The sequence below is a fragment of the Bison bison genome, unplaced genomic scaffold, assembly GCF_000754665.1.
Source record: "Bison bison bison isolate TAMUID 2011002044 unplaced genomic scaffold, Bison_UMD1.0 scf7180017864489, whole genome shotgun sequence".
In the NCBI taxonomy this organism is placed as follows: domain Eukaryota; kingdom Metazoa; phylum Chordata; class Mammalia; order Artiodactyla; family Bovidae; genus Bison; species Bison bison.
Window position 1 is genome coordinate 2,171,249 of NW_011495048.1, and position 12,124 is coordinate 2,183,372.

General features: G+C 37.3%; 1 protein-coding gene across 3 annotated transcripts in view; it reads right to left on the minus strand.

The window, feature by feature from the left end:
* CTNNA2 (catenin (cadherin-associated protein), alpha 2) overlaps positions 1 to 12,124 on the minus strand; it is a 1,195,405-nt gene that overhangs the window by 52,832 nt on the left and 1,130,449 nt on the right. For all 3 annotated transcript variants that reach the window (XM_010863262.1, XM_010863261.1, XM_010863260.1), the window contains exon 14: positions 8,247 to 8,428. In XM_010863262.1, the coding sequence (XP_010861564.1) occupies positions 8,247 to 8,428 (182 nt within the window). The remainder of the gene's footprint in view (positions 1 to 8,246; positions 8,429 to 12,124) is intronic.

The following is a 12,124-nucleotide window of genomic DNA, read 5'->3' on the forward strand; positions in this document are numbered from 1 at the left end:
ATCCTCCTCTGTCCATGGAATTCTCTAGGCCAGAATAGTGGGGTGAGTAGCCATTCCCTTCTCCAGGGGATCTTCCCAACCCAGGGATTTAACCCAGCTCTCCCGCATTGCAGGCAAATTCTTTACCATCTGAGCCACCAGGGAATACCCAATACAAAATAAAAGTTAAAAAAAAAAAACAAAACAATAGAACACAGAAAATAAACAAAACTGGTTCCAAAAAAAAAAAAAGAAGGGAAAAGTGATATAGAAAATAAACCTAGTTTGTTAACAAGAAAAAAATTAAGTGAAGAAAATGGCACTTGAATGTTAGAATGGGTTTGTACATGCTCACAAGAGCTGACTATAAAACTGTCAGTAGACACATTGGTAGCTTGAAACCTGCCATGATAGTACTCCTTCTATGGCTTCTTTTTTTCCCCCTAGAAAATTAGAAAGCTGCTGCCAAAGGCCAACTTAGTAGAAAGGATACATGTATCCTTTCTTTCCCAAACTCCCCTCCCACCCAAGCTGCCACATAACACTGAGCCCTGTTCCAAGTTGAGAGTAAGGCTACTGTGATCTGAAGGAGGTTCTAGGGGGCTTCTGCAGCTGGAATATGGTTATAAAGTTTATAATATTTAAGGCATACATTTCTTTAATGCATTTTTCTACAGGTAAACTTCATAATTTAAGATTATATTTATTTTCTTATTTTTCTGTCAATATGATGTATATGAAAAAATGTAATTTTCTTTTCCATGATGATAGAGGAATCTGAGTCACTTTTTTATCATTTATTCATCATTACAATTAATCATTTATATGCTCTTTTTTCTGAGTTTTTATTCAAGTTTTTTACATATTTTTCCATTTTTTTAACCTAAATTACTTGTCTCTGTTTTTTAGATATTTTGAATTTTGATCTTTTGTTAATCATGTTGCAAATTACTTCTTCCAGACTTAGCTTGTATGTTTACCTTTGTAAAGCATTTTTAAAGTATAAATTTTAATTTTATTGTGGTCAAATGTATCAATCATTTCTACTAGAGTTTGCACTTTTTGAAACTTCTTTAAGAAGTTCTTCCTGTTGAAAGTGTTAGCTTATACTATGGTGGTAATCATTTTGCAATATATATATAATATATATTTTGCAATATCTATATATATATATACATATATTTCAGAAAATTGATATTCACATGCAAAAGAATGAAGCAAGACCCTTAATTCATAGCATATAAAAAATTAACTGGAAGTGGATTGTAAGAGCTAATTTATACATATCATACAAGAAAACTTAAGAGAAAAACTTCATGACATTGGATTTGGCAATGATTTCTTGACTATTACAACAAGAACACAGACAACAGCAGCAATATTAATTGAAAAATTTGACTCTATCAAAATTTAAAATCTGTGAATTAAAGGACACAATCAACAGAGTAAAAATGCAGCCCATAGAATAAGAGAAAATATTTTTAAATCCTATATCTGACAAGGGGCTAAAACCCAGAATACAGAAAAACTCCTACAACTCAACACTAAAAATCAACCTGAATTAAAAAAAAAAAAATGAGCAAAGCGCTTGAATATACATTTCTCCAGAGAAGATATACAATAGCTAATCAGGAAGCAACAGTTAGAACTGGACATGGAACAACAGACTGGTTCCAAATAGGAAAAGGAGTACATCAAGGCTGTATATTGTCACCCTGCTTATTTAACTTCTATGCAGAGTACATCATGAGAAACGCTGGGCTGGAAGAAGCACAAGCTGGAATCAAGATTGTTGGGAGAAATATCAATAACCTCAGATATGCAGATGACACCACCCTTATGGCAGAAAAGGAAGAGGAACTAAAAAGCCTCTTGATGAAAGTGAAAGAGGAGAGTGAAAAAGTTGGCTTAAAGCTCAACATTCAGAAAACGAAGATCATGGCATCTGGTCCCATCACTTCATGGGAAATAGATGGGGAAACAGTGGAAACAGTATCAGACTTTATTTTTGGAGGGCTCCAAAATCACTGCAGATGGTGATTGCAGCCATGAAATTAAAAGACACTTACTCCTTGGGAGGAAAGTTATGACCAACCTAGATAGCCTATTCAAAAGCAGAGACATTACTTTGCCAACAAAGGTCTGTCTAGTCAAGGCTATGGTTTTTCCAGTGATCGTGTATGGATGTGAGAGTTGGACTGTGAAGAAAGCTGAGCGCCAAAGAATTGCTTTTGAACTGTGGTGTTGGAGAAGACTCTTGAGAGTCTCTTGGACTGCAAGGAGATCCAACCAGTCCATTCTGAAGGAGATCAGTCCTGGGTGTTCTTTGGAAGGACTGATGCTGAAGCTGAAACTCCAGTACTTTGGCCACCTCATGCAAAGAGTTGACTCATTGGAAAAGACTCTTATGCTGGGAGAGATTGGGGGCAGGAGGAGAAGGGGACGACAGAGGATGAGATGGCTGGATGGCATCACCGACTTGCTGGATGTGAGTTTGAGTGAACTCCGGGAGTTGGTGATGGACAGGGAGGCCTGGCGTGCTGCGATTCATGGGGTTGCAAAGAGTCGGACACAACTGAGCGACTGAAATGAACTGAACTGACATGAAAAGATGCTTAACACCACTGATTATTAGGAAAATACAAATCAAGATCACAGTGAGATACCATCATACTAAAATGGTTGCTGTAAAAACAAGCAAAAATAAAACAAAAACAAAAAATAAGAAGTCTTGGCAAGGATGTGAAGAAGTTGCAACTTTTGTATACTGTTGATGGGAATGTAAAATGGTGCAGCTGCTATGTAAAACTGTACAGTGGTTCCTCAAAAAATTAAACACAGAACTACCATATGATCTAGCAATTCCAATTCTGGGTGGAATACCCAAAGGATTGAAAGCAAGATCTCAAAGAGGCATTTGTACACCCATGTTCATAGCAAAACTATTCGTAACCCAAGTGCCCCAAAATTGATGAATGGATAAGCTAAATATAATATATATATATATATATTCAATAAAATATTACTTAGCCTTAAGAAGAAACAAAAGTCCGACATGAACTATAACATGGCTGAACCTTGAGAACATTTTTGTTGTTGTTCATTTGCTAAGTTGTGCTGGATTCTTCACGACCCCATGAACTGCAGCATGCCAGGTTTCCCTGTCCTTCACTATCTCCCTGAGTTTGTTCAAAGTCATGTCCACTGGGTCAGTGATGCCATCCAACCATCTCATCCTCTGTCACCCGCTTCTTCTCTTGCCCTCAATCTTTCCCAGCGTCACGGTCTTTCCCAATGAGTGGGCTCTTCACATCAGATGGCCAAAGCTGAGCTTCAGCATCAGTCCTTCCAATGAATATTCAGGCCTGATTTCCTTTAGGATTGACTGGTTTGATCACCTTGCTGTCCAAGGGACTGTCAAGAGTCTTCTTCAGCACCACAGTTGAAAAACACCAATTCTTTGGCATTCAGTCTTCTTTATGGTCCAACTCTCACATACGTACATGATTACTGGTTGAGAACATTATGCTAAGTGAAACAAGCCAGTTACAAAGAGAAAAATGTTATTTGTTTCCACTACATGAGATACTTAGTCAAGTTCATAGTGACAGAAAAAAGAATGGTGGTTGCCAGGTGCTGAGGGAAGAGGGGAATGAGGAATGAAGAGTTCAATGGTCAGGGTTTCTGTTGGGGAAGATGAAAAAGTGCTAGAGATAGATGTTGGTGACAGTTGCACAAAAGTGTCAGTATGCTTAGTGCCACAGAACTGTACACTGAAAAATGCTTAAAATGGTAAATTTCATTGTATGAATTCTTCATTACAATAAAAAGAAAAACCAATTACTTTAAACAGCCATATGTGATTGGGGCTACTGTACTGGGCAACACAAGGTTAAATGAGCAACAGTCTTTGGAATAATATGAAGTGGGAACAGAAATAAAAAATGGTCAACAACACATATATATAGATAGATATATAGATCAGACCCCAAAACATCAGACATTTGAGTCTTCCGGTCAGTGGACAGTGGGTTTCCCAGGTGGCTCAGAGGTAGAGAATCTGCCTGCCAATGCAGGAGACACAGGTTCAGTCCCTGGGTCAGGAAGATCCGCTGGAGAAGGAAATGGCAACCTAATACAGTATTCTTGCTTGGGAAATCCCATGGATAGAGGAGCCTGGCAGGCTGAAGTCCATGGGGCCACAAAGAACCAAACATGACTTAGCAACTGAACGTGATAACACAACACAGTCAGTGGACAGCAGTGTGGACAAAGTGACCAACCCCACTGGTTGTCGCTCCCAGTCTCAAACTAATGGCTTAGACCCTATGTCTCTCCCTAATTCAGATCAGGTTCTCTATTTTGGGAATTTTGAAAGGTGCTTTTAAGAACCTTGTGACCTTAAAGACAGAAGACATGTTATTGTACTATTGGAAACATATTTTTAGTTTTCTTGAAAAAACATCAAGAGTGAAATTGACTGTACTATATAGATTCATGAAATGTCTCTTTTGGCAATAGGTGATTTTTATACAAGGGTCAATATTTGGACGCTTTCCCAGGAAATGGTCACTGCAAAAAAAAAAAAAAAGCCATGGAAATTTATTATCATGTTACTGTTATCCACAACTAAACAACTAATTAATATTTATTTCATGAAAAGGTAATGGGTATTAATGTGAAAAATCAATGTGTGAGTACACTCTGAGTTAATGTACTCAGCACCCAGAATTTTTAAATTCTGAGTATTTCCAAATTAAAACCATTTATTTGCTATAGTTTTCTCAATACCTCTAACTGATCAATATAAGATGTGACTCTCCAGTAATGAGGTATCGTTAGGTAAGGAGTATAATTATAAATGTACTGAATTATAGAAGCTTCTTTTTAGAACCAGAGTCCATAAAACACAGTTGGGAAATACCCTTTCACCCATCAGCTGAAGCAGTATAAAGATAGCACAGTGGAAAAGTTGAATTAATCTGGGGATTAAAGATAAGTCAGGTGAGACTGCAGGACCATTAGCTGAACCATGCAAGGAAATAACATTTAGAAAATGGTCTTGAAGCTGAAATACAAATATGTAAAAAATTGAGAAGGAATCTAAGGCTCAATAAAGTTAGGCTTTGGATAGCAAACTCAAGATTTTTATATTATTTTATGAAAAGAGGAAAGAAAATTTTGGTGCACAGGAGTTGGGTGGATGCCGTTTAATGGCCAGATATGGCATAAGTTAACTGACAAGAGTCAAGAATTAGACCATAGACTAGTTGAACTGTCACTTGAGCTGGAGTCCTGACTGTCCATACCAAGGCAGGAATGAAGTTTGGGAATACCAGGGTGATTACTTGATCTTTTAGTCTAGTGCTCAATACTTTACAGTTGATTGTAACCTGAAAGCTTTTTATTAGCCTGAACCCAGTTCCTTTCAAGATCAGAACTTATAGTTGATCTAAAAAGACAGTTTTGTCTCTTGCTATACAATTAAATGTGAGTTTCTTTCCTGAACTGCTGCCATCCACACACCTTTTGTTACCAGGAAACAAGACTGGCACATGCTATTTCCTTCTGAAAGTGACACGAGAAATATGGATTCACCCTCTGCAGGACATCATTTCTGCCAGTGCCCATGAGATGGAAGTCAAGAAATGAACAGAAAAAAGATGTGAGGCATAACCAGTTTTATCCACCATGACCAAGTTATTACACAAGTAATGAGGTAGAACCTCTCTACTTTTAATAATAATGGAGTGGATATCATTGAGATTACTGAATCAAATTAGTAAATTAGCTACCCATAAGAAAAAAACAAGATAATAAATGCAAGGTTTTTTTTTTTCCTTTCATCAAAATGCCCTATAAATGTATGATCTGAGGCGAGTTGTCAAGTTTCAATTCCCACTCAGCTACATCCTTTCCTTTAAATAAGCGAACATAGTACCTAAGAGTCATTAGAGGTAAGGTATACAGCTGACATAATTCCTCCTTAAAATGGAAAACCCAAGGCAATAACAGTAATGCATAGGGTCAAGTGCAGTGAATTTAGGTGAGAGGCACAAAGAAAGATTCAAATTAGCTACCTCTTTGCAAAAGAAGAGGCTCTGCAGATGGCGACAGCAGCAAAACCTCAGCTTCCTGTGTTTCATTTCCAATTCACACCCTCTCCTGTTTCTGGTTATTAATAACTGTATCTTCCTTTTGGCTTCACAAAGGGGCATAAAACTACTCATCAGGCAGCAGGAAAAAATGATAACCAGTACAGTCTAGACATTTCATTATTCAAATCAGCATAAAATGATTATGCAAAATCCCTAGGAACTGAAGTGACCCTCTTTTCACTTTTAAAACTATACTTTGACTAATAGAAAATCTGTCTTAAATATCCTTTAACAAGACTCCTCAAATGTATCTCTCTTCTTTGACACAGTTATATATAATCCAGAGCATTGTAAAACGTCTTCCTGATCTTAACTAGCAACATGGCTCGATTCATCATTCACTTGAAATTAATGAGATTATTTGTTCAAGAGATGTTATTAATGGATCGTATAATATCCATCAGATAAAATACGAATACAATGTTGAAAGCAAGCAAATTAAGTCTTCATAGGCCTTGAAAAGTAATGACTGAGGCTACCATGAGAGTCTGATTTGTAGGAAATTAAGGCTTAATTAATGGTTCAGAATGTATTTTCCTACTATTATTTTTGAGTGTGAAATAAATCTTTGAAACCAGCAAAGACCAGCAAAATGTACAAATTTGAACTTCTAACGAATACAATGACACTTAAAATCTCGAAAGTCACCCTTAAAACATTAAGTCATTCCACTGAAGTCAAAAACAATTTTAAAATATTTGGATAAAGGGCCAAGCAATGTCATCAATACATATTAACCAGAGGCAAAACGTAAGGAGGAGAGGGCAGAGATGCGTCATATTTTATTATAAGCTATAATTAATAGTGGGCTTCCCAGGTGGCTCAGCAGTAAAGAAAACATCTGCCTATGCAGGAGATGCAGTCTCAATTCCTGGGTGGGGAAGATAACCTGGAGAAGGAAATGGCAGCCCACTCCAATAATCTTGCCTGGATGGAATATCCCATGAACAGAGGAGCCTGGCGGGCTACAGACCAAGGGATCCTAAAAGAGTTGGACATGATTTGGGGACTGAAACAACAACATAATTAATTGCAGCCTTTTCTTACTAAAAACACTCAACAATCATTTAAAAAACTGTCACCATAAGGTAGTATCTTGACATTGCCACACATCTTATATAACTGTAATAACAAATGCCATGTTGAATCATTACTTTTGCTCATGTTTCTTTGTGTGTCTGTGTTTCCCAGAAAAACAAAATCTACAGTAAAACAGTAGCTTTCATTCCTATGGTAGGATACTTTTTAACTGCATTAACTGTTTGGATTTTAAACTCTCCTGTGAAGTTGATAAGAAGAGTATTACTTTCCTCCTTTACAAATGAATAAAGATAGTCAGAGACTGGTCCAGAATCACCTGGTATTTGGACTAAAAAATCCAGGGATTTTTTCATTGAGCTTTGCTCTCCCTTGGTCTGCCCTTCGTGTGGTTGGAAGGGCAGAAATGTCAGCTCCCTTTAAAGGGGAGACTATAAAAATGCAAAGGAAGAAACAGCAATGACCCCTGAGGGAAAAAAGGCTCCTGACAAAATTCTGACTGGTCTCCTGATTTATTAAAAATACTGCTCAGAGCAAAAGGGTCTAAAACTGATACAATGTTTAATTTTCCTGTCACAATTATAGAATCAGATGGTTGAACCCAGTTCTTTGTATGTAAGTATAAAATATGAGCTGAAATTAAATACTAAATCATGAGCTAGCATTAAAAGACATCACATGCCACATATATATACATATTTTTTCCCTGAGGGATATTAGCAAATCATACGCTTTATCTTCAGAATAATATTTAAACACACTGCAAAGTAGCATAGACCAAAAATCAGTCCCCCAAGCTCCAGGAGTTTGGTTTTATGACTAATTCAGGATGGATAATTAAAACAATACTAATTACAGAAATGCATCTGTTCTTTTTGACCAAAAGACCTATCTGCTAAGAACCAGGCTCAGATCATGTTGACTTACACATGTAAATTTTATAATACCACTCCCTGCTTTGATGGAGCCTTTTAATTTTGCAGCAGGCTTTTCACATACTAATACCCACTATTATGATGCCGCTGTTATTTTTAAGGAGAAAACCTTCCTCTTCCTGTCTCCATGCCTCACCTTGTGAAGTCTGTCATCTCCATCATGATCATACACATCTGTTTGGCCAGCACAATGATGTCATTGCCGCTGTCATCCCATTTGGCCACTTCAGCATCCAGCTTGCTTTTCTCTTGGTGGAATATCTCCACCTGTTCAGCTATTTTTGCCTTCTCCTCTTGCGGTAGTTGTGCCATGATGGCCTGTGTGGGTTACAGAAAAAGTATGACTAATGATGACAAAAGGAGCACAGACAGAAGGTCAACTCTGCCTCCAGTTAACAGCAAACCCAGACCCTGACAAGGCCGGTAGGCCGTCCCACCATTCTGGAAAATACCCTTTTCTCCAGTCCCAGGAAGGAAAAAGCACAGACTGGTAAGGTCCCCGAATTTCCTGTCCCCATTCTCACATACAAAAAATAACCAAGATCCAAAGGGACGTGCACGTTGACAGTAGCAGAACCTCTCTATGGCTGTGATGACATATGTTTGTTCAAAAGAATCTATTCCTGACAATTTTTATGTTTGGTCTTGGGAAACTTTTACTGGATGAAAGAATGCACCTCTTTCAACACTGAAATCTGTTCAGAGAAGGGAAAAAAAAGAGAACAGGCCTTCTGTTGCTGGGAAGGAAAAGAATTTTAAAGAATATCTAAGCATCCCAAGTGGGGTGGGGAGACAATCTGTGGGTGTTAATGAAACCATCCATAGTTAAATGCCAAACAAAAATCCTTTATCCAGGGCACTTCAGGGATGGCATATCCATTCCCAGCCCTTCACTGTGGAAATCCTGGGTCAGCCATGGCTCCTTGGAGAGCCTATGAGTATGCACAGAAAAGCTGTGATGGGATAAAATGTAGGATTAGGAAGGAAAAGTTGATTTTCAACAGTTGTTAGTAGGGGAATGTAGAAAAGGAAGAACTACTGTTGATTCTCACTATTTGTGGATTTTTTTTTATTTGCAAATTTTCCTACTCTTTAAAACCTATCTGAACTCGCAAATCAATATTTGTGATGCTTTCAGTCATTCACAGACATGCGCAGAGCTGCCAAAATTTGTCATCTGACATCCATGTTCCCAGATGAGGTGGAACAAGGGTGTCTCTGCCTTCTTGTATTAGCACTCATACCAGAAACCCCACATCTTTGCACTTTTTGTTGGTGGTTTAGTTGTTTAACGTGGTCCCCAACCCTAGTGTAGAAATGCTATCTCATATCTCTAAGCACAAGAAGGCTACAAAGTGCCTAATGAAGAAAATATATGTATTATATGAACTTTGTTCACACACATGAGTTTTAGTGCTCTTAGATATGAATTCAATGTTCATGAACCAAAACTAGGGGAAAAAACAGAAGCATTCATTAAACAAGATTATGTATCCATGGGTTGAAGGAAATGTTAAGACTAGCAGGTCTCAGGAACCTAACCCTGTATTTCCCATAGGAATAATGATTCTGTAGTTGCTAATTAAGCGTTCACGGTGACTTTATAGAACATGAGGCCATGAATAAAGAGAATCAACTGTATTTGTTAAACACTATTTATGTAACAGGTGCTGAGTGAAATGTCTGACACCAGTTCATGTCATCACCTTTTGTAGCCTGCGTCACTGAAAGCAGCATGTCGATCAGTGTGTTAGCACTGAGGTTCTTCTGGTGCTGGGATACATGTATCCTCCAGAAGAAAGACCGAGAAAGCATGATTTGGGATACATATAGTTTTTACAAAGGACAAGTAAATAACACCCAAAAAACAAAACTGCTTTCTAAATTGTAAAGCTCCTCCCAGTATAAGTGAATAGTTCTAAGGAGGGGTAGCTGATATCTAACTGAAATATCAGGGGATACAAGATTAGAAGAACTGGGCTCAACCTGGCTCTGTCACTGACTTAAGACCTCATTGCTACTGGATCACATCCTTAACTTTTTGAAATATAAGATTAGCAGACAATTACCTCAATTACTTCAAAATGCTATGATGGACAGAAAATAAAATAATAAATGTTCTACATGTTTGTCTGAAAAAATGACAGTAAGCATGTATGGGATTACTGTTACCATTGTTGTCATTATTTCTATGAGCTTTCCTTTCCAGCTGCTTCTCTAGCTTACTACATAGTTGCCATCAAAGAGAAGAGATGGAATCAGAGACTGTGTGACCACCTATAAATGGAAATCAACATGGTTCCTTGAACACAGTCATGCATCCTGGGTACTATACTAAAAGACTTAAAATGTCAAACATTTAATCTACTTAATTATTTTATAAGATTAATACTATTATTATCCCTATTTTATTAATGATGATACCAAGATCCAGGAAAGTTAATTAACTCTGAACATTACACAACTAATGAACTGTAAGAATAGGATTCAAAGCCAGGTCAGCTAACACCATACTTAACCATCCTGCACAATGAGATCACCATGCAGGACAGTGCAGGTGAGACACTGCCTAGTGATTCCAGTCCAATGGGGCAAAGGTCACTGAACCTGCAGCCTCTGTCCACTAGGCTGAGCATCCTGGAGTCGAGGCTTCATCTGCCCAGGATAAAAGGATCTGATTTGCATAAAGGTGTCCTTGAACTAGCAGCTTTCCAGATGCTACCTGTTACTAACAATGTCTACTAAACGCCATGCATATATGTGTGTGACTTTATACAAATAACATGTGTCTTCATGTGTATGATGTCTGTGTGTGTATATATATATATTATATATATATATAAACTTAGGTCTCTAAATATGTGTGTGCATGTGTATACAAATATTAAAAATCCATATTTTAAAAGTCAAACTAGTTCAGATACAATAGTTAAAGTATTTAAAATACTACTATCCAAAAAATATTTTAAAGTAGTTTTAAAATGTATTTAAAAAGAGTTAATATACAAAAGTTTGTTATAAACTCACATATGCAACATCGTACTAATTCCAAGGCAGCTATTCCAATACTTTTGAGATAAGTTTGGGATTTGCACAAGTTTCCTGAAGCACCCCATCTGATATTCTAAAGGTGTCTAAGATTCATTTGTCCTCCTCATACAAAATTGATAACCATGTTTTACTTATACCCTACAAGTCCTAATCAGCAACATTTAAAGCATCTATTAGGTACTTCTCGTAAAAAAAAAAAAAAAAAGAATCTATAAAACTGCTGGGCAGACCTCCAGATTCTACATTCAATATCCAGATTCTAGCAATAAACCTATCATTGTCCCCAAAGGATTAATTTGTGTATTAAAAGGTTACACGTGTCTGTCAACTGTTTTCACTTGAGTTTCAATCGTGCAGTTTAGTATTTGAATATTAACTGCCTTGCTCTAACCCTCTGATTTCTATTAATGTCCTGCCTCTGACTTCTCTTTGAGTTTCCTGAGGGCAAAGACCCCAGCATCTGCCTCGGTGTAGAAACTAAAGGCATACCTTTTGATGGACTGTTCACACATCTCTCCACGCACCCTATTGACACAGTTTGAGAGAAGTTAACAGAACTGACAAACGTTTTCTGAGGGCACAATTCGGAAGAAAAACCAGCCCCTTCAAAGCAAATTTGCAAAGGAAGCTGCTATTTTGACACTGGGGTGCTTCACCCACATAATGCACTTAATGGTGTGTGACTTGGGTGTAAGAGTCATTACATTTGCTTCTGCTAACGTAGCTATCGATGAAGCAAAGTCGTTTCCTAAATATTCTTAAAATGCTCTTGGCTTTTAAAAATTCATAGTTGACCTTTCTGAAACTGGAATTTAAAAAAAGGTTATCTATAAACAGTAGATCACAAACTGTGAAATTTGCAAGTTAATCAAATTAAAATTCAACACATGAGTTTTAATTAGGTCTTATCAATGTAACTCAGCAGTTTGAAATGTTAACACATTAAAGCCCTTCTAGCTGGGG